The sequence below is a fragment of the Nuphar pumila genome, chromosome 2, assembly GCF_984573655.1.
Source record: "Nuphar pumila chromosome 2, dmNupPumi1.hap1.1, whole genome shotgun sequence".
In the NCBI taxonomy this organism is placed as follows: Eukaryota; Viridiplantae; Streptophyta; class Magnoliopsida; order Nymphaeales; family Nymphaeaceae; genus Nuphar; species Nuphar pumila.
In genome coordinates, this window is record NC_143250.1 from 113,027,357 (window position 1) to 113,055,346 (window position 27,990).

Genomic DNA, 27,990 nt, shown 5'->3' on the forward strand with positions numbered 1-27,990 from the left:
GAAAATGAGCCCGGACAGGGAGACACAACTCTCTGTTAAAAGCGAGACAGGCAGGGGCGTTGCCCCCCTGCCGAGGCAAAAATTTTCGGCAGGATCCGCCCCCTGTCGGGAAAACAGACAAGGGGCTTTGGTGCTTCGCCCCTTCTCAAAATTATTGAGGACAGAGGGCGAAGCCACCCCCTGCCAGGGAAAACAAAAGGGCAAGAGGCTTCTCCCCCTGTCGATCATTCTTTCACAACGGGGTGGAGCCCCACTGCTGAAGAAGTTAAGAGGACAGGGGGGGTTGTCGACATTCGAAAGGACAGGAGCGAAGACCTCTGTCCTGCCGGAGATCGGGGCAAGGGGAGGGTCTGGCAAAGGTGGTCGGGGCCTCTGTCAGCCCCCACCGACCACAGACGGGTGGGGAGGGCCCGACAGAGGCTGTCGAACCTCTATTGGCCCTCCGACAACCATAGGGGGAAGGGGGGGGGTCCAGCATAGGGGAAAGGGAGAGGGTTACCTGCCGGTGGGCTGGGGTCGTCGGCCCTCCGACAACGGAAGAGGGATCGAGAGGTCATCAATAGAGGAGGTCACCGGTCGGTAGGCAGGCGACGGGAGGTCGACGAGCGACGGTCAGGCGGGCAATGGGAGGTCGACGGGCGACGGGTGGCAGGCGGGTGACGGGAGGTAGACAGGCAGCAGGCGGGCAACGGGAGGTTGACGGTCGACGGGCGACGGGAGGTCGACGGGCGGCGGTCGGGCTGGCGACGGGAGGTTGATGGACGACGGGCAGGCGGGCGGGCAACAGGAAGTCGACGGGAGGCAGGCGGGCGACAAATGAAACAGAAAGGGAAAAGGGATTCGCAGTAGGGATTTACAGGAAATTTAGTGATGGCAAAATTCTGTCGTGCATCCGTCGCAAATTTATGATGGAGTAGCGACAGAAAATTTATGCTGATGATCCGTCGCAAAGTTGCGACGAAGTTTGAGACAAAATATTTTCATCGTGAATTCGTCGCTAAGTCGCGATGGACGAATGCGCGACAGATGTGAGACGGAATTTGATCCGTCGCTAATTCCGTAAATAATTCAAATGTTAGTGACAGATAGTTTTCTCTAGCTAATCTGTCGCAAATTTGCGACAAAAAAAATCCATACTAAATTTCTGTCGCTAATTAGAGTTTTTCTTGTAGTGTTTGCTACTGCAGAATTGACGTGGTTAACCTTTATTCTATGTGACTTTAGGTTGTATTTATCAAAATCACCCATTTTATTTTGTGATAATATGTTAGCTCATCACATGTCTATAAAACCAGTTTTTTATTCTCAAATGAAGCATGTTGTGATCGAGAGAAGGTTGCTCGCAGAAACTTAGAAACTAAGTATGTTCCCCAAGATCAGGTGGCTGATATCTTTACCAAAGCCCTTCCTAGGCAGGATCTTGTTCACATGAGACACAAACTTGGCTTATGGGACCTACCCACCTCAAGTTTGAGGGAGGCTGATAAGAATATTCATGAAAGGTGTAATGGGCACGATTTCCATAGAAGTCAGGATACTCATGCTGGGCATGATAGGCATGAGTTCTATAAAAGTGCTCAGACAAAATTTCATTTAGGAAACTTCCATGCAGGTGGTGATGCTCACACAGAAGGCAAGAAGGATCATGAAAGAGGAAAGCAGGATCCTTTCTCTCGCATAAGGAAAGAAGAGAGAAGGGAACAACCAAGAAAATAATGTTACCTTATCCATAGGTGGTGATGCTCACACAGAAAGCAAGAAGGACCATGAAGAAGGAAATCATGATCCTTCTCTCACAGAAGGAAAGAAGAAAGAAGGCCTAAACATCCAAGAAATTAATGTTACCTTATCTACACATCTGAATCTTGTAAACAAAGTGACTGAACAAGAAAATTATCCCAAGAAAAATGCTGAAAGGGGTTTTCCTCTTAGATGTGATATATATACTGGATATAATGAAACACCTCCTTTAGTGAGGTGAGATGTTTTTGCTGGCTCTGTGGACGTAGGTGTGAGATACACCGAACCACGTTAAAAATTGTCTTCTTTTGTGTTTTGCGTGTTCTCATACATATGGTTTCTACTAAGTTTCAGAGAATGCCTTTATGAATTTGGATGGAGCAAACACTGAAAATTTGTCCTTTGAAATCATTTTGGATGCTTTAGGAGCTACTATATATATATATATATATATATATATATATATACCAATATATATATATATATATATATATATATATATATATATATATATATATATATATATATTGGGTGCTAATGAAGGTACGAAACTAATGAACTAGAAATCATAGGTGCGAGTTGTATCAACTCAATCTAACCACATAGATGTGTTCAACGTTATTTGTTTGCTAAGGATCAAGCTTTGGATCGTGCTTTTCTGATGTAAAAATTGATCTTTTGAGTTATGAATTTTTTGTACTTTGTGGGTCATTGATTTTTGGACCCCTTTAAAAACCTAATTACTTGTCATAATCACATGATTCAAAACAAGTTTCCTACTAAAGAAACCATGTAAATCACATCCGTAACTTTTGATTTACAAAAAAATAGAAATTTTTGAAGAAAAGAGTGATTTTTATTCATTAGTTTTGTGCCTTATTAGTAGCCAATATTGATCCTATATATATCTATATATGTACATATATATATATATATAGAGCGAGAGAGAATCGTTTGCTGTATAAAATTTTAGGTCACACGAGTGATCTGTTGAATTGGTCTATGCAAAATGGAGAGATGATCAAATGCAATGTGATTGCACACTTGTGTGCTTCCGCACCTGATCACTCACCATCTTTGGAATGCAGCCTGTCAGTGGTAGGGCCTAACAGCAGATGATGGGTGATCTGGTTAAGCAGCACATCAAAAGTGTGCAATCACACTGCACCTGATCTACCCTCATACAAAATGCCAGAGTCGGAAGTGTTGACTTGTGAACTATCCCATCTTTGCAAGTTCCCTTGGTAGGCTATGTTACGAGTTTGATACTCGAGGTGTGCATTCTTCGTTGCAAAGCTAAAGCAGTAGGGTTCTTTATAAGTGAGGAGGATAGTTTCAGTCTTTCAGAGTTCTACGCTGTTGCCCATGGCAACCATAGCTCTGCAGGACCTACAAGGGCTCTGCTCATCTGGTAGGAGCGGCTTGTGAATGTCACCAAAGTTGACGGGACGTTACAAATTCAAAACCTATGCATGGCATCCCTTGCAGCAAGGTCGAAGCTGGGTAAAATCTCTGGAGGGCAGGGTGAACCTCAAGGGCTTTACCAAATGGAGGCCAGCCAATGTGTAGTCATTGATTGGAAGAGGGAGGAAGTTTCCTTGGATTACCCAAAAAAAACATAGCTCTGCATGACTTTCCAGCACAAAAGGTTTCCCAAACCCAACACCAGTTTTGCCATGAAATAAAATGAAAAAAAGGGGCAGCTTTGTCACTCTAAGAGTAGTAGTATGTGGGCATGCACTAATCATACCCATTCACAACCATACCTTTCAAGGTAGTCTCTGTCACTTGTGACTAATTTTGATTTTTTTTTTTTGCTTTGGTAACTTTGGCTTGATGATATTTTATTGTTCAACCACCTTGATTCCAACCATCATATCCTTTTCTCATAACCAAAATATGATCTTGTAATCAACTTCTTATATCATTCATCAGTACGGATGCTTCCTAGCATTACTGATTCAAAGTTTGAGGAATAATAAACTGGTAGGTATTATGTCAGGGAATCTTTAAGAAAGAAAGTGGGAATGTGAAAGCTCAGCTCATATACATGGGTTGGGTCAATGGTGTCTGGGTCTGTTTTGTTTTGAACCAAGGAGCACCCTGGTCAGGTTTCTGTGGGTCAAGTTTGAGTAATTTATTTAAGATGAGTCGCTAGAATATGAGAACCACTCTGTGAACTGAGCATTTCCAACACAATTTTGCAAATCCAGCCATGAAGATGTATATACGGCATGGTGAATTTGCTTGGAACAAACTGTTGAATTGTGGATTATCGATGAAAAAATATGATTTTTGAATATTTGAATATTTATAAAGATTACCAGTCGTTGATCTTAAAGACTTAAACAATCTTGTTTATGCATCATAATCGGATGATTAGGGCTGGTCCTTATACAACCAATCATGTACGGTTAAATGTGAGATTAAAAAAAAAAATCCAGGAAAATTGCAGTTCGCACGGTAGGTCTAAAGAGTAGTTGCAAGATTAGAAAATTATTTAGTCCCTTCTTGACAAAAGTTTTTTAATAGTAAAGTCCTTTAAATACTAGGGACCTCACTACAAGTAACCTAATTCCTCAACTGCTATTAACATTTAAGTCCACCATCATGCTGGAGGAATACGTCCTCTATCTTCATCCTAGTGATAATGGCATTGAAGATGGTCCACGGCTGAAGAGAATCCATAATTGGGGGTTGATTCTTCCGCAAAATTTTCTATCAAGGATAAATACTAGCGAGTCGGACGTTCTGAGAGAGAGAGAGAGAGATGTTGGTGACTTAGATTTAACAAGCATTAAGCTCTTTCCTTGGTGGGTAGTAGGGTTGGACATCAGGACAGAGAGAGTACAGATCTCATCATTTGACATAAGATGGATTCCATCCAATCATAGCTGTCCAATCAATGGGTAAGATCTGGATGTGGACTGATCCTAACCTTCCAAATGCATCAGCTGGCTGGACGGGTATGACCCACATAGGATCTTTTGTATCCTATGTCAAAGGATGGAATTTTTTTACTGGAATATTAGCGCTGGCAAACAATCTGTGCTCGAGGTGGCTCACCATGTGCTTGTGATGAGCTGAGCCAAGCCTGAGATCATGACAAGCTCAAGTTGACTCATTTATAATAAAAATATATTACTCCAAAGTTGGAACTAATAGGATTTCAACTCCAAAATGGAGTTTAACTTATTTATAAAACTGGAGTTTAACTTATTAGTGGCAGCAGTAAACTTGGTACCTCATATTTTGTTTTTGTTGTACTAATTTTTAGTTCATTTGTTCTAATTTGCTCTTTTAAAGTTTCAGTTTTTAACAGACACACATGCACATCATATTAGCTTAGTTGCATATTTTTTTAAAAACATGACTACTTTTGGGCAATGTGCATAATTTTACTTTTTCAAAATTATGTTTAATTTTTTATTTTTAAAGATGTTCTCACTTAAAAAATAAGACTCACTTTTCCAAAAAATAGTCATGCATTTCAAGAATACCAATGTTTTTAAAATTATTTTAGTCATTTTAATCAGTTGAATGCAAACTAATACTGATATGCCTTCAATATTAGATAAACATGTGTGTGTAAACATCAAACTCAGTTCATGCAGGCTGGGCAATTTAGGGCTGTCAATGGAAAGACTCTGTATCAGGCATCCCGACCTGACCCAAATCTGAATTTCTGGGTATGGACATAGAAGTACCAGCCTCAAAATCTTCAGGTGACGCTTGTGTTGTGAATCTTGTCTGATACCTGACCAGAGTGACCTTACTCAAACATTTTATGTACAAATTAAAGTAAAAAATGAACATCTATTTTTATATAATTTTAAAGTAAAAAAGAATATACTAGCCAATCCTCAAATTCTACAGGTCTGGTTTGTGTTCGGATATTATTGACCCAACAACTGAACCCAACCACGAACCACATCCACATGTCAACTGAACTCAGCATGTTTGACCTGTTTGTTTTGAGAATATTTTTCGTATCCAAGTGTGACTCATGAACAGAGCTCTGTTGGACTATAGTAATTATTGAATGATCATTTATTATATCACAATATAATCTTGACTTCTTTTTTATCGTTGGATTTTCATGAATGGAACGTGCATTCTAATCCTTTCAACACCCTGACTTTTCTTTAGGGCCTGTTTGCTTCAGAGTTTTTTCACAAGAAAACACCACGCTATGACAGAAAAGATCAGTTTTCCCACCACTGGTGAAAAAATTGCAAATGTAAAAGAAGGGAAAAGTTCACGCTGGCTGGTGTAGACTCTAGTTTTTCCCTCTTTTCATAAAAATTAAGGGTGGGCAATGGGTTGGGCAGCCCATGGGCTGGTCTGGCCCGGTATGCGCCAAGATTTTTGACCTCCATCTGGCCTGAACCAGGCTTAAGACCAGCCTGTAATTTAATGGAAGGAGCCATGGGCAGAGCATCTGACAACGGGCCGGCCTATCAATCCGAGGAACCGACTCTTAAAGAGCATACATGGACTTTTGAGTAAACACATGATTTCACAAAGATAAAATGTAATGAAGAGTTAGCTCAGGTTACAAATGTATATGTAAAGCCTGTCAAGACTAGGGCAGCCACCCTTCCCATGTCACCAATGTATTGGCACATCCATTCCATGCCAAACTTCACAACCCCATGCCTAGCTCTGTCAGTCATTACCTTGTAGTTACCAAATAACTGGTGCCATGACTCTTGCTTCTTATCTATCTCCTACTCTGACTTTGCTAAGATGGCAAATGGACTTGTTTCACTCTTTAAAGCATCTGATTCGCAACTCTTATCACGTCAGTCTGATAGACGAAATCCTTGGCATTAAAACAACCTTGGTTATCAGACTTGCCCCTAGTCAGCCATTCTAGTTGTACTGTAACCAAGAAGCTGCTTATTTCTCCCCACCTGCTTGTGATGTAGATGCACATTAATTATTAATAAAGAAAAGATTACATAGCATTCTTGGCATAATAAATTATAACCAATTTAGAGAGAAATGGGTACATGCTAAATGAAATATGAAAAATGAAACGTGCTAAATGGTTTTTTTGTGCTCTTCCAGTGTGTTTTTGGAGTTCCAACCCCATAAATGTGTTGAGCATGGTCGATTTACGAAGAATCCACACCTGGATCATGTATTTTCAATGAAGAACATGATATTTGGAGTCTCGAAATTTTACAAAGATTTTGGACCGTTGATTTCTCGAATGTTATAAAAACCCACCCATGAATCCAACACTACAAGAGCTGATCCCTATAAAATCAAGTACATAGATAACATATGTATGGACAGAATTTAAAAATAAAATGAAAACCCCTGAAAAACTCATTTAGCACATTTCATTTAGCACATACCCATTACTCTCAATTTAGATACTGAATTGTAAGATCAGTGGCACTATTGCCACAATTATGGCTTGTGCTGATGCGCTTGCTAGAGGCATAGAAAACTAAGAGAGCTAATCACTCAGTCAAACAGTTTAGAAATACTGCAAAAAGGAAAAAATGGGGAGAAAAAAACAAAAACTATTGCAAAAGGAGAACACTAATCCAAATAAAAGTGGCTTTCCAGATGTGGATAAGCAACAGATGATTGTTTTGTATGAAATAAGTGGCAGTAGAGACATGCAAATAAATCCTGAAAAACAATAGAAATATCCATCACTTGAGATTTTGAAGAAATTGCTGTGGATAACATGTAACATGGATAATTGTAACAAAGAGGCCCAAAAAGGAAAGAGTTATATTATAACATCCTGTAAGCCTGACAAGGCTTCTCTGTACATGTATGCATTCTTGACCTTGAAGAAAAAGATCTGGCATTACTTCTAATCTTTTAATGCTGACATCTACCATCTTCTATGAGCCTTTATACAGTACCCATCGCTAAAGTAACAACTTTCGTGTCAAGAAACTCATTCCTTCATGGTGCCAATCACTAGTTTCTTCTTCCTCTTGTACAGCGCTACAATGATCCTCCTGCTTGCTTTATATTGTCATAAAAAAAACAAAAAAAAAAAAAGAGATCCTCCTGCTCGGAAAACACCAAAAACTTCCATCTCATTTTTATCCTCCTCTACTCTTAACCAGATCCAAGATCAACCATCACATCAAGCTTCTACTTTTATATGCTGGGAGTAGCTTTTACCAGGGGGAATGAAGATCAGATCTTCCCAGCCAGAATTCTTACTATTAATCTGAAGAGGAAATAGACCAGTCAACAGCTTGCAATCACAAAGCCAATTTGCAAAAAGAACTCAACATGACAACACATGTTTCCCTGAAAAAATAGCATGATCTTGAGTTTAAAAAAGAAATAGCCTGCACCAAAAAAAATAAATGAAAATGCTAATCTGCAGGTCTAGTTGACAAAGACCTATGACCTCAGAATTTAGCTTCATGCCTTTGAGCAGCCTACAGTAGGTCTTTCAAGCCAATTCATCACAAAAACCAGCCCACAGACAACCTGCTTCGTTCACTTGCTACACTTAAAAAGAAAAGAAAAGAGAAGGGAACCTAGTAAAAAACTGCAATATTTTAAAATTTTTATGTTTCCTGCACATCTGACCCTCCAGATGTGCTCTACATGTTTACATTAGTAAAAATGGGTGATTGGATCATGTTATTCTAACGCGTATGTAAGATTTTGCAGGGGTTGAAAAATCAACGGCCTAAAATGTACTAAATTTTCAACCCTTATAAAATCATATTTTTATGACAAAAATATGATCCAAGAGTCAATTTCAACTATTTTGACCATACTGAACACATTCATGGGGTAATATTTGGTCAAAACAACCTCCCACAATGAGTTCCAACTTGGGTACTTCATATATATATATTCATGGGTTTATATTTGGTACAATTGATTGTACCCACAATCTAGTTTGAATCTCGTGATGCGAGTTGTTTCGACACAATCCAACATCATAGATAGGGATGGCAGTGGACCGGGGGCGGGGGACAAGGTCTCCACCCCCGCCCCATCTCAAAATCCGGACCTCCATCCCCGCATCCATTCCCGCACAGGTTTGGATTTTAACCTTCATCCCCGGTCCAAACGGGGCGAGGCAGGGCCCCGTTTTCCCTCGGTCCATTGCCATCCTTAGAAGGATTGGGGATGGGGATGGGGCAGGGCGGGGGAAAGCGTAAGTCCATTCCTGGGACAAGGCAATAACCCACGCTAAATGGGCATAGAGTTAAATGAAACATGCTATTAGAGTTCCAGTGTTTTTTCTTTTGCAATTCCAACTCCATAGATGTGTTCAGCATAATTGATTTACTAGAAATCAACACTTGGGTCATGCATTTTGGATGAAAAAAATGGTATTTAAAACCTCAAAATTTTATGAAAATTGTAGATTGTTGATTTTTGAAACATTATAAAAGCCTATCCATGCATTGAAATCAAATTCTCCAAGAACTGATTCCTATAAAAACAAGTATAAAGATCACCTCTCTACGGTCAGAATTTAGAAAAAAAGCCCAAAAATCTAATAGCATGAATGTAATGGAGACATTACCGAATGTTATATATATATATATATATATATATATATATATATATATATATATATATAGAGAGAGAGAGAGAGAGAGAGAGAGAGTGAGTGATTGGTTCCTCCTACCCAAGTAGGAGGACAAGGATGGTTCTGATTTTCTAATTTTTTTTATCTTTTGGTTCTTTTTTTTGTTCTTTTCTAATCTAACTTTATGGATGTGATCTAAATGGTTTATTTAGCAGGAATCAATTTTTGAATAATCCAATTATGACGTGTGAGCAGGTTTTTATAAGGTTTCAAAAATCAACAACCCAAAATTTTTATAAAGGAAACTCATAAAGTTGTATTCTTTTTATTAGAAAAACACGATCCAACACAGCTTATTCCTAGCAAATAAAACATGTTGAACACATCTATGAAGTCTGATTTGCATAACATGACTTAGAACATTAAAATCAGCATTGTCTACACCATGGATGGTAGGAGGAACCCATATATATATATATATATATATTCACAAATTTTGGTATCGGCTATATCTCGGCGAGGCTATTTCTCATGATATTATAGGTTTGGTGATAAATCTCAGGGCTTAAAAAAATATAAAATATATAAAAATAACAAAAATAAGTAAGAAAATATCATGTTTAGGTAATAAAATACATATATAATAAAATAAATAAGCAAAAAATGCAAAATAAAGAAGAAAACACATTTAAGATGTAGAAATAAATAAAACAGTACGAATAATTGATAATATCACGAGAATATCATGATATTCTTATGATAATATCACGATATTATCAAATTGGCGATATTTTCAAAATATCACAATATTTTACCTATAATATCGTTTGTTGAAAATACAATGATAATATCACGATATTTTGAAAATATTGCCGATATTTGTGACTATGATATATATATGGAAAATGTCTGCTACAATATATTTATTGGGGGTTGCAAGAGAGCTAAGAATCGACAGCCCATTGAAGCTAACTGCTGCCATGTTTTCTCTGATCTTCAGAGAGGCCAGAAAATGGACCTTGTCTCCAATTCTTTCAAGTGGTGTTGCTCTATTTTAGTGGCAAGAGAGGGTTGTGATGTGAATGCTGCCGCTATTTCCCTGACTAGAGATTTTCAGTTTGATAAAGTTCTCTGTAAGGGGTCATTATTGGCAATGGGCCATATTCTTTTTATGATACGCAAGTGTGACTTTTTGTTTTGGAAGTATAAGTCACCGGATTGGCTACCCTTGATGGGAGATTGTACTTAATTGCTTTACATTATTAATAGAAAATCGGGGTAACCCCCAGCGTCCTTCATTAAAAAATACTTTTGTTCTTTGAATTTTTTTATTTTTGGGTTGTCACATAGGTGCGGGTGCAGATGCGGCACTTTAAAAAAACTTGGGTGCGGGGCTGCGAGGAGGGTACATATAATTTTTAACAGTTTTAAGTTAACACTATATATATATATATATATAATTGGACTTGGTTAGGTTTAACTGAATCTACTTTTAGACATAAATGCACCTCAGTGTGGTTGACTTCACCTGACACAGGAAGTCGTGTCCAAGTGTCACACCCGCATGGGTGCAGGTGCGACGCGGGTGCGGTGCTCTATTAGAAGAGTCTGTGTTACATAGTTTTGGGGTAAATCTAATCTTGTAGATATGATCTACATGGTCTGATTGTGAGGATCAACATTTGAGTTGCTAGATTCCAACGTGTGAGTGGGTTTTTCTGGTGATCTAAAATCGATGGCCACAAATGCTTCAAAAATTATAGATTCATAAAACCCTAATTTTTAAACCCAATACAAGGGTCGATTCTAACACACCCATGAATTAGATTGAGTCAAAACAAGTTGTATCATGAGATCCCAACTAGATTATACATACAAATGATTGTAGCAAATATAAAAAAATATATAAAAGAGACCGCTCAACTAAAGGAAGGTACAAACCGTCCAAACCACTTTAAAAAATCATAGTTAAAAGTGTCTTTTTGGCAAATCCGACTGTACAGATGTGATCTTCCCGATAAAAAAACCTAAGAACAAACTCTTACTGCAAATTATTTTGATGTATAGATTGGATTTTTATGATCTATAAAACTTCAAAAATTTCAAACGGTTTAGATTTTTAGCACATTATAAAATACTATGTACACATAAAAAAATTTGCTATAAGAGCCGGTTCTTACTTTTTTTATCATGGAGATTGCATAGTTGCCAAAAAATACATCTAAAATTGATTTTCGAAAATGGTTTGGACGGTTTGTACATTTGTTTGGTTGGATGGTGTATATATATATACAAAGAGAGAGAGAGAGAGAGTTGTTGGATCCTCCTAACAGTATGAGAGTGAAGACAGTCTTAATTTTTCAAATTTTAAACTTTTTGAGGAATCTGGCCTTATAGATGTTGTCTACATAGTCTGTTTAGTAGGATTGGGCTTTTGGATCATCCTATTATAAGTCTATGATTTATGACATGTGGGCATGTTTTTATAAGATTTCAAAAATTGACAGTAAAGAATTTTTATAAATTTAAAGTGATAAAAGCATATTCTTTACATCGAAAAAACATGATCCAACAGTTGATTCCTAGCAAAGGATCATGCTGAACACATGTGGGGTCAGATTTGCCAAACATAGCTTCAAACATCAAAAATCAACATTGTCCGCACCGTACGGACGGTTAAAAGGAACCATATATATATATATATATATATATATATATATATATATATATATATATATATATATATATATATATATATATATATATATATATATATGGAAAAAGGATAGGTGCTGATCCATTGATTTTGGACCGTTGATTTTTCGAACCTTATAAAAACCCATCCATGTGTCGGAATTGAATACTTCAAGAGCTGATCCCTATAAAATCAAGTACATAGATCACATCTGTACGGTCAGAATTTAAAAATAAAATGAAAAAACCTGAAAAACCCATTTAGCATGTTTCGTTCAGCATAGATGTATTACCCTATATATATATATATATGAAGGAACAAATTATTTGATAACCGAACTTAAGAACATGCTTGGAGAGTTGGCCCAACAGGTTGCTACTTTAAGGGTTTTTGTGGCTTTGATCAGGGAAATGGTGACAACAAACCATGCAAAGGGAGCTATGTTGAGTAGGACACTTCATCTATCCATGTCCAACACTTAGAAACACTTCTAGGCATTCAGTTTTCAGTTCCTTTGACGTTCAAGTATTCTTTCCAATCTTTAAGGTTTCCTTTTGAACAAAGTACTAATAATTTATTTGAATTTCAGTCTCATACATTCACTACTAATTTGACACCCTCTCCCTTTGGAGTTCAATGTTGAAACATGTTGTACCCATTTATATGATAGCCTGCCTAGTATTTTAAGCCTCATTGTGTCAGGGCACTTCATGCCCATGTCTGATTGTATTTGTCTGTTAACAAAGGAAAGAAGTGACCATTTCTTTGTGCATTTGCAGGGATTGGAAAATTTCACAGTAGATTCCTTAATGGCATGTTTGCTTTGGTCACAAGTGGGGATGAACATTCACAGCTGAGAAAGGAGAAACCGTGATTGTTGGTCAGAAGGTCAATCTTATTCAAGGCAAAAATAATTACAGATGGCAATTACAATCACAACTTGTACTTTTCTCATGTTTCACTAACCTTGAGAAAAGTGCTGTGATTATGATTTTCAATCACAGGATCTTGAGAAAATCTATGAACCAAGACCTTGATGTCCTTTTGGGTATACACTACTACCATCCTTCAGAACATGTTTGATGTGAAAAACATGATTCTGGATTACTATACCTCTGTTTCTCTAACACAGATCTGTTTTGTTTTAGAATACACATGCATGCATATTTGCAATGCAAACACACATGTATCTACAGACAATATTTAAACATGCATTTTCTGTATTTTAGCACTTATTTTTTATATTTCTAACATTAAGGTAGCATTTGGATGTATCCATAAATAAGTTATTTGGTTTATGCTTGTTTTTAACAATTTCTAGGTTGATTGGATACAACAACAACTACGCCTTCATCCCAAAACAATTAGGGTCGGCGATATGAACCAAAAAAGAAAATCATTCTGGGGTCTTCCACATGAATCCTTCTCCTCCAATCATTTCTATCCAATGTCATGTCCTCGGTGAGGTTCAAAGCATTCATATCCTTTCCTATCATCTCCATCCATGTCTTCCTAGGCCTACCCTGACCTCTTTTAACTAATATATTTTCCCATTTCACAATCCTTCTAACTGGAGCATCATTAGGCCTTCGCCGAATATGTCCAAACCACCGTAAACGATTCTCTCTCATCTTATTTTCAATGGGTGCAACGCCTACCTTCTTACGTATCTCCTCATTCTGAATCTTTATTGTATTTCCACACATCCATTTAAGCATACGCATCTCAGCTACACTCATTTTTTTAATATGATGTCTCTTGGCAGCCCAACATTCTGTACCATATAGTAAAGCGTGCCTAATAGTCGTCCTATAAAACTTTCCCTTCAACCGCAATGGCATTCTACGATCGCACAATACTCCAGTTGCACTTTTCCATTTCATCCACCCAACCTTTATCCTATGATTTACATCTCCATCAATTTCTCCATACTTTTGAATGATAGATCCCAAATATTTGAAACAATCATCCACCGGTATTTCTTGCTCACCAAGCTTCACTACACTCCCATCACTACTTCGTTGCTTACTAAACCAACATTCCATATATTCTGTCTTACTCTTACTCAACTTAAAACCTCTTGCTTCCAATGTCAGTCTCCATAATTCTAACTTAGCATTAACCCCAGCTCTAGACTCATCAATCAAAACAATATCATCAGCAAATAACATACACCACCGCACATTTTTTTGAATTGATCTCGTAAGCTCATCAATCACTATAGAAAATAGAAAAGGGCTTAAAGCAGATCCTTGATGTAACCCAACCGTTATAGGAAAATTGGTTGTCACCCCTCCACAAGTGCGGACATTGGTTACTAATCCTTCATACATATCTTTAATTATACTAATGTACTTGAGAGAAACACCTTTCTTCATCATTGTCCACCAGAGAATGTCCCTAGATACTCTATCGTATGCCTTCTCCAAATCAATAAAAACCATATGCAAATCTTTGTTCCTCTCTCTATTTCTCTCAATAAGTTGTCTAAGAAGATGTATAGCTTCCATATTTGATCTTTCAGGCATAAAACCAAATTGATTCTCCGATATCATGACAACCTTCCTCAACCTAGACTCAATCACCCTCTTCCAAAGTTTCATAGTATGACTCATGAGTTTTATACCACGATAGTTTGTGCAATCTTGTATATCACCCTTATTCTTATATAGAGGCACCAAAGTACTCTTCCTCCACTCATTAGGCATCTTATTTGTCTGCCAAATCTTGTTAAAAATATTTTTCAACCATTCTAAACCTTTCTCTCCCACACATTTTCAAGCCTCGATAGGTATACCATCTGGGCCAACTGCCCTTCTTGATTTCATTTTCTTCAAAGCCTCTGCAATTTCTTTCTTTTGAATCTTGCGCATGAAGTCACGATTCATCTCATGAAAAGGAATGGAGAAGTCTCCAAGATCATGAGCATGTCTTCCATTAAATAGCTTGTCAAAATAATCTTTTCATCTCTCCTTAATCTCCTCATCTTTGACTAAAACCCTTTGTTTTTCATTTTTGATACATCTACCATACCCAGATCCATCGATTTCCTATCTCTCATCTTTGCAAGCCTATAAATATCCTTCTCGCCCTTTTTAGTATCCAACTTGTCATAAACCTCCTTATATACCTTATCCCTCGCGTTTCGAACTACTTTTTTAGCTTCCTTCTTTGTTATCATATACTTCTCCAAATTCTCATTATCACGACTCTTACTTAGATTTCTATAAAACTCTCTTTTAACCTTAATAGCTAATTTTTCATCCTCGTTCCACCATGATGTATCCTTACCTAGCGGTGCACCGCCTTTAGACTCACCCAATACCTCATTAGCCACCTTTCTCATGCCACCCGCTATCTTATTCCACATTGATTCTGAATCCTCCTCGAGACACCAATCAACTTCCTTAACTACCTGCTTGTTTAGTTCCTTTCAGTGCTCACCACTTAATTCTAGGATCTATCCTATGTCTATCCCTTTTGCGACATTGTCTAATTCTAAGATCTAAAATTAAGACTCTATGTTGTGTAGCTACACTTTCTCCCGGTATAACCTGACAATCGATGCAACAACCCCTATCTCTCTTTCTAAGTAGGAAAAAATTTATCTGACTCGTATTAACCCCACTTTTAAATGTTACTAGGTGAGACTCTCTCTTCCTAAACCAAGTGTTTGCTAAGATCATATCATAGGACAAACCAAAATCTAAAATCCTTTCTCCACTTTCGTTTCTTTCTCCTATACCATAGCCTCCATGGATACTCTCAAATCCATCGCTACTAATGCCTACATGTCTATTAAGGTCACCGCCGATGAAAAGCTTTTTTCCATAAGATATCCCTTGTACTACTCCATCTAAATCTTCCCAAAATTGACGCTTAATGGAATCATCTAAACCTACTTGAGGTGCATAAACACTAATAATATTAATAATATTCGTACCTAATACTAATTTAATTAAGTAAAATTCCATCACCCTTCCTACGGACCTCAACTACATTATCTATAAACTCATGACTCATAACAATCCCTACTCCATTCCTATTCCTATTTATTCATGTATACCAAATCTTATATCCCCAAGGTTCTATCACTTTTGCTTTCTCACCTACCCATTTGGTCTCTTTAGACATAAAATATCAATCTTTCTCCTACACATAACATCTACTAACTCCGCCTCTGTATAACAATTTCTAAGTTGATTGGATACATAATTTTTATTTGTTCACTATAAATTTTGTTAGAATAAGAAAACACAGTTCCCTTTTAAAAACAGGGAAGTTGATTTATTCTTTTTACCTATGTCACACAGACTCGGCTAGGGAGGCGCCGCACCCGAGTCGACACGCCCCGACACGGGTGTGGCTTCGGACACGGCCCGGACTCGGTCAACGCCGAGTCGGGACCCGTGCCGGGGGGAGCCCCCGGACCCCCCTTTCTGCAAGGGTAAAAGTACAATTTGCAAAGTTTATAAAAACACTCATGCTGGTGCCAAACTTTAGAGGACAATATCCACATATATGCACACAGGATATATTATTATATATATATATATATATATATATATATATATATATATATATATAGTCGAGTTCCCATGTCCAAAATTTTTAAAATTGTGCCGCACCCGTGTCGCACCCGCACCCATGTGACATAGCTTTTTACTGTTATTTATTTTTCTATGGGCCTTCCCTGTCTCTCCCAAACTCATCATAGTGGTATTCCTGCCAGCACCATATGAAACTCTAGCTCTTCCAGAGCATTCTTGGCTCTGATATACCCCACACCCTAACCCTAGGGGTGGGCAACACAAATTGACTGGACCCAGATGGCCCAGCCCTGGGTAAACATTCCAGCCCAAGCCCAGCACATGGGCTGCCTGACCTGTTGCCCTGAGACCCTCTTTCTCTCCAAGGTAGTCTTCTTCCTCGTCTCCCTCACCTCTAACCTTCTCCATGAATAATATTACCAGGAAAGAGTTTGTGACAAATGGAAGTGTTATTGTGTTGCAGCAGAGGACACCTGACAGTTGGATGTGGAGAGGATCACTGTTCCCCCCTTCCCAAAGAAGAGGTAATTCTGGATTGCCCGTTTAGCTGTCACTGCTCAGATTGATGGCAATGCAAACTGCCTGTCCCCCTCCTCTACAACCAAGTCCAACGAAGGGCATCACCAGGGAGCAGGGGATTGAAGGGATTCTAACAGACTTTAGTTGAAAAAAAAATGTGCAATGCCCTAACAGTTATGTAACAGACTCTTTTAACACTGCACCCGCACCCATGCAGGTGTGATACTTGGAACACGGCTTCCTTTGTGTCAGGTGAAGTCAACCATACTGAGATCCATTTCTGTCCAAAAGTAGATTCATTTAACCCTAACCAAGTCCAGTTTTATCTATATTATATATATATATATATATATATATATATATATATATATATATATAAATACATAAATGCACATTGCACACACATACACAGTGTGAACTTAAACCTGTTAAAAATTATATATATACATATACCCTCGTCACACCCAAGTTTTTTTAAAGTGCCGCATCCGTATCCGCAATCACACCTATGTGACATAGCCTAAAAACTTGTTTTTATTTATATTAATTTCTTTTAAAATTTATAAATAGCATTTTTATCTATTTCCCATAAGGAATAAATATGCATTCAAACACGACCTAAATATGTTTACACCAGAGTTACTAGAAGCTTCTTAGATAGATGGGAAGCTCACTTCCCGGAAGCTCACTTTGAAAGCCCGATACTCCTCGCTTTCGAAACTTGACGAGAATCTCGATTTTCCCACACTTCTCCTATGTTTTTCACATGCTTCATTTATTCTTCTTATATGTTCTCTCACTCTACTTTTCATGTTTTTTATGTGTTTCCTATCACACTTCTCACTCACTTTCATGTGCTTTCTCTAAATTGGCAGTCATCATTTTTAGATTTTATTAAAATTTTAATTTTTATAATAAAAAATCATGAAATTTAAGAATAGACACTTTTATTTTAGTTTTTATTTGCATTCCATTTCGATTCTCATTCAATTCTTATATTGTTTTTTATTTCTCGCTTCCCTCTTCTTATCCATTTTAAAATGCATCGCTTCTCACTTTTGCTTCCCGTATCGTTTCCCGCTTTCGCTTCCTAGTCTGGCAACCTCGGTTTACACTTCTATATTTTTAAATTTTCTGCCCAAGGATGATGACATGAACTCCAGAACACCTTAAAATGTGGTGAACAATTTTGGTAACAGGAGACTATCGAAAAAACCAAAATCTTGACAACTGGGTTACAGAAGTGGCACAACCATTACAAGAAATGATTCTCACCTCCATTTTTTTTAAAACGTCTTCTAAACTGCCAACCTGCAGGACAGATAAACAATGTATAATATTGATCAAACGGTCCACAATAGAACTGAATTAATGGTTTAAAAATAGATAAGATCACATAATACCATGATATGCTGAGATAAATTTGAACCTTTTGATGCCTTGGAGACCTTTAAAAGCTCACTCTCTATATCTTCCTACAGGCATCGTGATCAAGTCATTGGCAATACAATACTGATTTTCTTATTAACTTCACCACATTCATTTTCCATATCCATTAGAGGAAACACACATCAGCCATAATGAGAGAGCAATGAGATTGAGCAAACCTTTTGGAAGTATATGGGGCAATAACGCCTATTTTTCTTCTTTATAACTAGAAGGTCTGACTGCATGAACAAAAGAAACAGCTGTGACTAATTACAAAATATATGAACGAACTGAATAAAAAAAGTTATGTATTATGAAAGAAGAACTAATATATATATATATATATATATATATATATATATATATCATGGAGGCTATGTCACACGGACTCTTCTAACAGGGCACCGCACCCGCATCGCACCCAGGCGGGTGCGACACTTGGACACAGCTTCCTTTGTTTTAGGTGAAGTCAACCACACTGAGGTTCATTTCTATCCAAAAGTAGATTCAGTTAACCCTAATCAAGTCCATATATATATATATATATATATATATATATATATATATATATATATATATATATATATATATATATATATATATACTCCCCGCACCTCCGCACACAAGTTTTTTTAAAGTGCCGCATCCACACCCGCACCTATGTGACATAGCGTGGAGGGTTGTGTATGTGTGTGTGGAGAGAGAGGCTATGGAATGTGGTTACAAGTACTGGATGTCATCCTGTTTTGAAAACTGGAGTAACACGCAGTTCAAAGTGTACACACAAACACACATGCTCGGATCATTTTGAATGTCATTCAGTGCCTGCAAAAAATAGGCAACTTTGGCAATTTTTCAAGCTTGTGAATCTAAATTCTCATCATTATGTGTCAATGAACTCTCTTTGGCCCCCAATTTCCATAAAGGACAGCAACCCTCTCTAACTTCCATTCTGATTGATCAAATATCACTTACATGGAGTCAAAAAATGTGATGATTTTTTCAACAAATCAAAAGAAAGAACACACACACACACACAAAGTCCAGTATTCTAAACTTGTAAAGGACCACCTTTTTTATGGTTCTAAGAATCATAATAGAACAGTAATAATGGACTCATGCACTGCTGCTACATTGCATGCCATAGTGGGGAAATACATCATAGGATAAGAATCATGAACAGGAACCACATAATGCCTGTAAAAAGTGCAGACAAAAGAAAACACCCACTTTGACAGAACCATGGATTGAACGACATGGGTCTTGCATAGGCAGTGCAAAAAACATACCTGAAAAACAGGGACCCCATCAAAAGCTTTCATGGCTGCCGAAGCTTTCATCTGAAAAGTAGGAAAATTTTGAGCTATACAGAAACTCTTTTCAGGAAAACAAGCAATTCAACATGTGTACACTATTTAATATTATATAAAAAATGCAGTTACTCTTCCCTAACCTCATGTCTGTCCATGCAGAAATGCTTTCCCAAAAGAATGTGTTCAATGGAGTGCAGTTAACATAAATAATTCAAAAAAAGACATTCTTGTTATCAGACCAACAGAGTCAAATATAATGAAGTACTTTTGTTAGGATCAATTACAAAAATTGATCAAGCATCAATTATATGATTGCCTTGATTGTGTAAAAGTTGTGGCACCAATGTTATTGATTTTGGATATATATAACTAATGGTTATCTAAAGTGACACAAACATTCAACATTATGTCATTTACTGGGATATCCTTGGTCATGATTTAATTTTCTCACCCTATTCTCTTTAACTTGGTGTTAGTACCTAACCAGAAAGGATTAAATGAGCAGGGGGGAAAAGGGAAATTTTTAAAAAAGCACCTAACTTTTGGCTAATAATAAAGAAACACTTATGTTTTTCAAAATTTTAAACACACAGATTTTCTTGGATAACTGAAAAACTCTAATGCCTTAGACCATCCAAACACTGTCAAATTTATCTTTTCATGGCATTTTCACCCTTCTAACAAATCTCTCTCTCTCTCTCTCTCTCTCTCTCTCTCTCTCTCTCTCTCTCTCTCTCTCTCTCTGAACCACCACCATTCCATTCTTTCCACCGTCCTACTACCTCTCAATGATATAAATACATAAATGCACACACATACACATAGTATTAACTTAAAACTGTTAAAAATTATATATATATCCTCTCCGCACCCCCGCACTCAAGGTTTTTTAAAGTGCCGCATCACCGTATCCGCACCCACGCCTATGTGACATAGCATGAGATACTACAATTCACGTGAGATGGGGCTTTTATAGCACCCAAGAACCCATTTTCCCCTTACACCCTCATGAAATAAGGAAAAGACTCATAAACCCCTTGCTACCTTAACCACGTTAGCCTATGTGGCAACCTACACAACAAACTATGCTTATGTGGCCACCTGCCTCAACCAATTGTGCTTACTTGGCATAACATTTAAGAAACTCATGTCCACTTGGCAAAACCACTAACAACTTCAGTTTATTTGGCACAAACCTCCCAAGTCCCAACAGCCCTTGCTTACTTGGCATTTCTCTAACTTCCTCTCTAACAACTTGTGCCAAGTGGAAATTCAGCCTAACCACTTGTCCTAATTGGCAATACAGCCCCACCAAGTGGTCCACAACCTTTCTTAGGCGGTGCCTAGTCACCTTGTTGACTTTGAGAGTCATTTTTGCCCTTAGCTCATAACCAAAATGGACCGAGCCCATGCTTAGGCCCTTAGGCAGCTTAGGTGTTAGCGACATAGTTGCACCTCCAAGTAGATTTGCAGCACGTGTGTGTGTGTGTGTGTGCACACATGTGCGCATGTGTGTGTATGTGACTGGACAGATGAAATTTGGGGTGCTAAGTTGGTGAGAGTAAATCATATAATCATATAAGCTTGTGTTAATTCGTTTCAGGAATTGTTTTTCTCACTGTAATTTCTTTAGGGGAAGTTGATTGTCTTTTTAATATTTGTATGTGCTTCTTAAAGTCGCTTTGCAAATATTTTTGCTCGATATTTAGTGTTGCTGGTTAATCTCTGTATATATTCGTTTGCAATTAGCTTGTGTAAAGGATGGTAATGCTTATAATAAAAAAAGGAACATTTCTAGTAACACAAGTTCCCAAACAAGTGGGTTTCATTACTTGGTAAGAAGAAATGCCGTTGGAGTTAGTTCTGGATTTTTTTTTTCCTTGTAAAGTTGTGCTACCATCAGCAGCTAGCCACCTCTCAACCTCCACCATTACCACCACTTATCAATACCTCTTCCACCATATTTGCAACCCCCATTACCAACCAGCCAATACTATATAGACACCATGTCATCATAACCTCCACACCCATGGAGAACTCATTTGTGCTGATAGAGAAGCTAGAATAAGATTACAGCATGACATCTCTGCTGGTGGCTTTAACCGGACGCATTGCTTCTTCCTTCTATTCCGTTGGCCATGACTGGCTACTTTCTAAAGCCTGGGAAATTTTTTGCTAAATGCCAAGTGATTTTCTTTGCAAAATTTCTAAAATAGCACCTAAAAGGTGGGCAATAATAAAAAACACACCTAAGCTTTTTAGATTGTTAAAAACACACCTAAACTTGTCAGTTAATCAAAACAAACTTTATGATGGTTTGACTTGGGTTTCTATCAACCAACTGTGGTCAAGATCTTAAATTGATGTTTTTACCCTTGATATGTTCAAATTTCTAACCCCCAATGAGACAAGAAATGACTGCCACCCTTATGAAGGTTTTTCTCCCAATTGTACTTGTCATTGGAGTTTCTTTGTCAATAGCAAGTTTGTGTTACATGAAAGGATGGAACAGAAGGGGAAGAGCAAAGGTGGGTGGTGATAGATGATAGAAAGAGGTAGATTATGGCGGTGATGGCAGTGAAAGAATGTTAATAATGATGATTGATAGGTGATCGTAAGGAGTAGGGAAATGAAATATGCATGAACATGGCCAGAAGAAATTTTGGGTGGTAAGAGGTGGTGGTAGAAGAAAGGGAAAGTGAGAATGGGTGGGTATTGGTAGACGATGCAAAAGAATGGAGAATTAGAAGATGGTGGTTCAAAAAGAAGGGGAAAATATGAGAGCTAAGTCACATGGATTCGGCCAACCAGGTGCCGCACCCGCGTCGTCGTGACGCGACGCGGGTGCGGGTGCGGCACATGGTGTGGTCAACCCGACCCTTGGTGTGGTCAACGCACCCAGGGTCATAACTGTCCAATGTTTGGACTTTTAAAAAAATGAAGCCCGATAAAAAAGGGCTGAGAGGAGGATTAGGGCAAAAAAAAATTCCCTAATCCCGACCTCGACTGTGCGACAACCCGACCCCAATGTCGGCAACGACCAGTCTCCCTACCCCAACGCCGGCGACGACCTCAAGCGACAGCGTCTGGTATGCTCTCTCTCTCTCTCTCTCTCTCTCTCTCTCATTTGGATTGATGAAAAAACTGTTATTTTAGGTGTTGAAAAACCTAGTTTTATTTATAGATGTTCACGTTGGGTTTTAAAGCAATGAGAAACAGATTTTTTTTTCAGAGGTTCACGTTTAATTTTAGGGGAAAATCTAGTGTTATTTATAGATGTTCATGTTGGATTTTAAAGCAACGAGAATCAGATTTTTTTTTTTTACAGAGGTTCACATTGGATTTTAGGGACAAATTTAGTTTTATTTATAGATGTTCACGTTGGGTTTTAAAGCAACGAGAATCAGATTTTTTTTACAGAGGTTCATGTTGGATTATAGGGAAAAATCATATATATATATATATGCCGCACCCCCGCACCCAAGTTTTTTGAAAGTGTCACACCCCCGTAGTCGCACCCGTACTCATGTGACATAGTCACCTGTATCGTTAAAGGTAATTTCTCAATGAGGGTATTTCTCGAAGAAGTTTTCAAAAGTTGATAAATCTCACGAATATCTCGAAAAAATCTCGGGAGTTCAAAAAATTGGAAAAAAAATATAAATACCAACAAAAAAGCTAAGAAAACAATAAGTTTTGCACTATTTTTCTTTCTAAAATATAAAAAAACATGTTTTAAAGGTTTTAAAATATAAAAAAAGAAAAAAGCAGGAAATGCAAACTTTAAAAAAATAAATAAATTTTCTAAAAAATATCACAATATATTCTCGATATTATTGGCTACCTTGAAATAGCCGATAATATCACAATATTTTCAATATATTGCCGATACCAGTGACAATGATTTATATATATAATATAGATAAAATTGGACTTAGTTAAGGTTAACTGAATCTACTTTTGAACATAAATGGACCTCAGTGTGGTTGACTTCACCTGACACAAAGGAAGTCGTGTCCAAGTGTCGCACCTGCATAGGTGTGGGTGTGACGCCTGTTAAAAGAGTCTGTGTTACATAGATCTCATGTAATTCCAAAGATCTGAGTAATAATTCCACTTGTGAATTGGGTTCCATTTGGGACTTCGCCCTTTGGCTAGGGGAGACCCTAGATCTCTTCACTCCTACTTCAACTCATTCCATCTCCACACTCTTCAACAACCTCCATTAGAGTTGACCCAAAGTTGTTGCAACTTGGTTCATCTCAACCGGCAACCACAACCATGTGGGAGCTACTCTTAAGGAGTTTGAAGCTCCTACATGCTCAAGCAAGTGAGCCGAGCCCATCCTTGGATCCGGTTTCATCTCACGTGATACCCAAACTTCTGGAGAACCTTTCGGTGACCAGAGGCAACTTCGGCCATTGTGCCACCCCTAGGGACCTTCTTCCATCTCTGTAGAAGGCCCAACAACTGTGATCTTACCTTGGGAGTTGACCCAAAGTTGCTGCAACTCGGTTCATCTCAACCGGCAACCACAACCAACTTCGGCCAAGTTCACACCTTCCCAACCTTCGACGGACTAGGAGAGCCCTCTTAGACTCTTCCCAGGCTTGCCTAAGGTGGAGGTGGCCTCTGACTGTCCATAACAGTTGACCCAAGTTCCTCAACGGCTGCCGGGTGCATCCCTTGTGCCTTTGGTGCAAGGTTGATCTCTGGGGCTACTTGGGTGAGAAGAGCCAGGGGTCGAGCTCCATCCCAGGAGTTCCCTTGTTCATGATCCTCAAGCTTTGAGAGTTAAGGCACAAGCTGACCAAGCCATTTGGTCATTCCCTAGCTTACCAAGTGGAGCCTCTTGGTGCATGGCTTGATCTAGCTGAACAACGAGATTGTGCTCCAATTGTGACTTTCACCTAAAGGTGCAACACATGTGTGTGTGTCAGTGTGTTTGCGTGTGTGTCACACATATGCGGGCACACACACACACACACACACACACACACACACACACACACACACACACACACACGGGCACGCACGCAGACACATGCACACACACACATGGTAGTTGGCCCCTCCTAACACCTTATGGCTTACACTATGGGCGGGGTATGGACAATTTAGCTTTCAATGGTATCGGTAGTTTCTACTCAATCTGAACCTACCAATGAGTTTATCAATGCTTGTGTAGTACAAAACATGCTTTGGATAGAAGTATTTCAATGAGAAAACCTCAAAAGCAATATGAACAGTTGTTTTTCAGATTTCTTTATATATATATATATATATATATATATATATGTATAAACATAAAGTTTCTCTAATCTAATACATGGTTTCCACTAAATAAACTATAGAGATCACATTTGTAGGGTCTGATTTGCAAAACATGTGATAAGACATTGAAAAATATAAGTGTCCATCTCACCATAAGATGTTAAGAGGATTATATACATACATAGTTAGATACATACATACATACAGACATATATATAATAAGGTGTCATATCTCAAGATATTTTCATTTTCCCTAAAACGAAAAATTGGAAGTCATGTAATTATCTTTTTTTGTGTTTCTCTCAAAGGTAACATTAAAAAGCAAGTGTAATGGTACAAATAACACAAAAAAAAATGAATTGAAATTTTTTGCAATTAAACATTTAAAAAAATAAAAACATCAAGTTAATTTGCTTAGAATTTCTCATATTCTCCAACATTAAGAAATTATTTTAGTATGCTAATATGTTGCCTTCAACATTGTTTTTTCGTTTTACAGTGTTAATAATGACCCAGAATGATTTTCTTTTTTGGTTCATATCGCCGACCCCAATTGTTTTGGGATGAAGGCGTAGTTGTTGTTGTTGTTGTTGTAGTGTTAATAAGAAAAAAAAACTGACACTTTGTCTTACCTAAATCTGTCACTAGGTAAAAAAACAACTTTATTACTATAAATGCAATGACCTCCTTTCTTGAACTAAACCCTCTGTTTGAGGATTGTTTTCACTATTTCATAGGCTTAAAAAATATACATGATCCACACGTGCTTCACAATCAGCAACCCCAAATGAAATGAGCATCCACAGACTCGACCCAGTTTATAAAGATGACAAGCTTTAGGTGGAAGACACAAATTTGCTTATCTTCCTTTTTTTAAGAGAAAACACTACCTAATTTAATTAAATGAAAGAGAAAGCAAATGTAAAATTGATGAATCAGTCTCCTTTAAATAACTGTACAAAAACTAACCTCCAAAGCATTTCTTATTTGTGTAGGATCAGGCAGAAACCTGAATGCAATCCCTTCAACCTTTAGCATATAGACCTGCAAAGACAAAGCACAAAGGCATCTTAGATTGATTAAGATGGCATCATTAAAAAAATAAAATAGATGGATAATTAAATAGATTAAGTAGGTTGGTTGAACAATGAATAAATCATGTGTTGCAGCATAAGATGTCTTCATATTCAAGAAACAATTAATAAGTCTAGAAGCATGTGGAAGAAGAGGAGGAGGAGGAAGAAGAATGCATGTTAAGAAAATGAAGATAAACCTCTCAAGGCTTCTACATGTGGTGGATGGGAGACTCATATTTAGGGGGAAGTTCCTTTTTCCCCTGTCTTTGAAGAATGAAAAGAATTCTTAAAGAAAAACAAAAATGTACTGATATATCGCCTATAGTGGTAAAAATAATAAGCGATGATTGCATTACATGCTATCTACTTAATCTAGGATAGCAACATCAGATAAATAAATTTTCAAGCAAGATCACATGTTTCACCAAAACTTGTCAAACCAGGAAACACGAAGAATGTGCTCACCCAGTTCTTTCAGCTAAGATAGCTCTATCCAAGATTTCATTACATGCTATCCACTTAATCTAGGACAGCCATACAACATTGCATAACTTAATTTCTCAATCAAGATCACATTATTTAACAACGTCCATTAAGACATCTAAATAAACATTATAAGCTAGGGACAACACTACTTATTGAACAAAAATGTAACAAATTTAAGCAAAATTTGCTTCTAGAATCCCAATTCTTATATCTGCAGTCCTGGTTCTTCACTCTCGGGAACATGGATTCCTGAATATGGTGAGTTGGGATTCTTAGTAACAAGAACTGCAGTTCGTAACTGCTTCTTACTCATTCGGGAAGCAGTCGGCTTCCCACTCTGCTGATCTTATTTTGGTACCTATGCTCCAACCATCAACAATCAAATATACATACTATTTAAGCTTAAAGTCGAAATCCTTCGATCTCAATTGCAAGTTGGCAACATGTTTTGGTTCAAGTACTAATCAATATACATTCCAAACTTGCAAATTTTACATAGAAATCTGAAGAAAAGGATGGCCTACCTGATCAAGTGTGATGGGCACCACCCTTGCGCCCTTCCCTAAAACCGGTTGGCGCAATTGAACCTGCAAATACCAGTACTCTTTCTCACATAATCGTGGTGACGAGAATGAAGGAAACGACAATAGCGTATCCAAAGCCGAAAAGGAAAACAAGAAAAAAACGAGAAAAAGGAAGGAATTGGAGAAATGGGTTACCTGAGCAAGAAGGGATTCTGCATCCTCCTGCCTAAAACACAGCAACCCAAGGGATCTCTGCCCCTTAGGGTCCGAAATGAGGACAAATTCGTTGTTGGCGTTGCTCACCGTGTAGACCGCGGTCCCTGCGAGGGTCCTCGCAACGTCCTCGGTGCTCAGAGAGATATCAAACACGTGCTTCGGCTCGAATTGATCCTGAGAGAGCGCGGCAAACGGCCGCAGCGGTCGCCGGAGAACGGGCAGATTCGTCACCAAACTCCCAATTCGCCTCTTCTCTTCTTCGATTCTGCAAGACGCCTCGGCTCCGCATTGCATCCATTGCTCACGAAACTACGGTGTTTCCAAAAACGACGGAAAAATAGGAATCAAAGAAAACCCTAGACACCAACAACCATTCGGAAAAGAAGAATTCAGAGAGAGAGAAAGATTACTCTGGAGAGGGAGAGTTGGAAGAAGCCAGAGAGTGAAGAGAGGAGCTGAGGCAATGATGGCGGTGGTGGTGATGATGATGGCTTTGGGGTTTTCGGGGAATCCATAGCCGAGAGAGGGAGCGAAGCTTTCTGCATCTCTCTCTGCTGGATATGTGGATTTTGGGATTTTCTTTGGTTCTTCTTTTCGTCTTTTTTGGGTTTTCTGGGATTTCAGTTTCT

At 38.0% G+C, this 27,990-nt stretch overlaps 1 protein-coding gene across 2 annotated transcripts; it reads right to left on the minus strand.

Annotated features, from left to right (window-relative positions):
- Positions 1-6,482: 6,482 nt before the first annotated feature.
- On the minus strand, positions 6,483-27,954 carry LOC149846788 (protein TIC 22, chloroplastic-like). 2 transcript variants are annotated; one of them, XM_089998151.1, is made up of 9 exons: positions 27,772-27,954; positions 27,341-27,670; positions 27,146-27,208; positions 26,029-26,103; positions 19,762-19,812; positions 18,652-18,711; positions 18,448-18,519; positions 18,320-18,355; positions 6,483-6,656 (listed from the first exon to the last, which is right to left on the minus strand). In XM_089998151.1, exons 1-9 carry the CDS (start codon positions 27,904-27,906, stop codon positions 6,603-6,605), a joined length of 876 nt encoding a protein of 291 aa, XP_089854277.1. In that variant the 5' UTR covers positions 27,907-27,954; the 3' UTR covers positions 6,483-6,602. The 2 variants fall into 2 exon arrangements, with proteins under 2 accessions (XP_089854277.1, XP_089854276.1); XM_089998150.1 differs by lacking the exon at positions 6,483-6,656 and adding an exon at positions 7,481-7,948.
- Between the last annotated feature and the right edge of the window lie 36 nt (positions 27,955-27,990).

What these genes read in the sequence shown, in the direction of transcription:
- LOC149846788 (XM_089998150.1), bottom strand. Translation starts at nt 27,906, where the DNA reads ATGCAGAAAGCTTCGCTCCCTCTCTCGGCTATGGATTCCCCGAAAACC. An exon ending in CAGAATCCCTTCTTGCTCAG is followed by an intron (nt 27,209 to 27,340) that starts GTAACCCATTTC and finishes TGGTATTTGCAG; the next exon opens with GTTCAATTGCGCCAACCGGT. An exon ending in ACGTTTTAAAAAAAATGGAG is followed by an intron (nt 7,949 to 18,319) that starts GTGAGAATCATT and finishes TTTCCTCTTCAG; the next exon opens with ATTAATAGTAAGAATTCTGG.